This window comes from Leishmania donovani, chromosome 36 (assembly GCF_000227135.1).
Source record: "Leishmania donovani BPK282A1 complete genome, chromosome 36".
NCBI classification, from domain to species: Eukaryota; Euglenozoa; class Kinetoplastea; order Trypanosomatida; family Trypanosomatidae; genus Leishmania; species Leishmania donovani.
In genome coordinates this window covers 2,526,757-2,527,685 of record NC_018263.1, presented here as the reverse complement: position 1 = coordinate 2,527,685, position 929 = coordinate 2,526,757, and the positions used below count along the sequence as shown (strand labels likewise).

Genomic DNA, 929 nt, shown 5'->3' with positions numbered 1-929 from the left:
CACAAAAGTAAGAGTTGTCTTTCATTTTTTTTCATCGCCTCTTCACACCTTCCGGATTGCGTTCCCGCCGTCCTCTCAACCGTCGATGCTGTTCGGCACACTGGCGAATACAAATCCCTCGCACTTTAGGTACGTTCAGAGTCATCACTCTGTGCATCGGGGCGCCACTACGTCGATGGTTCTTTGCCCTTTTTCCCCCACGTTTCTACCTCACCCTCTCCTACCGTCTACTCCCACGCGTCGATAAGCGCCGTAAGAGCACACACGCACCACACCTCCATCCCTTTGCCGTCACTCAAGATTGGTCGTCACTACCGCCCCTCACGTAAAGGAACGAAACGGGAGAAGCAACTGTGCTCTTACTCTCTCCAGCTCATACTTTTTCTTCGGCTAACATCAGCAGCTTGTGCGTCCGCGGTTTTATTTCTCCTCCGCGGCATTCACAACTCATGTCCAGCCCTCCCTGAGCGCGCACCTGAGAGCGGCAAGTAGAGAAAGGAGCACAGATACGGCACCATGGCCTCGAAGCTCATCCGTGTGCTGGCGGCCGCCCTGCTGGTTGCAGCGGCCGTGTCGGTCGACGCGCGCCTTGTCGTGCGCATGGTGCAGGTGGTACACCGGCACGGTGCGCGCAGTGCCCTCATCAACGACAACACGACGGAGATTTGCGGCACCCTGTACCCGTGCGGTGAGCTAACCGGCGAGGGCGTCGAGATGGTCCGTGCTATCGGCGAGTCACCACACCTCCATCCCTTTGCCGTCACTCAAGATTGGTCGTCACTACCGCCCCTCACGTAAAGGAACGAAACGGGAGAAGCAACTGTGCTCTTACTCTCTCCAGCTCATACTTTTTCTTCGGCTAACATCAGCAGCTTGTGCGTCCGCGGTTTTATTTCTCCTCCGCGGCATTCACAACTCATGTCCAGCCC

At 56.6% G+C, this 929-nt stretch overlaps 1 protein-coding gene across 1 annotated transcript; it reads left to right on the top strand.

Annotated features, from left to right (window-relative positions):
* Positions 1 to 516: 516 nt before the first annotated feature.
* On the top strand, positions 517 to 798 carry LDBPK_366740 (tartrate-sensitive acid phosphatase acp-3.2, putative; the record flags this gene model as incomplete). Its single annotated transcript, XM_003865737.1, has 1 exon — positions 517 to 798. One exon carries the CDS (start codon positions 517 to 519, stop codon positions 796 to 798), a length of 282 nt encoding a protein of 93 aa, XP_003865785.1.
* Between the last annotated feature and the right edge of the window lie 131 nt (positions 799 to 929).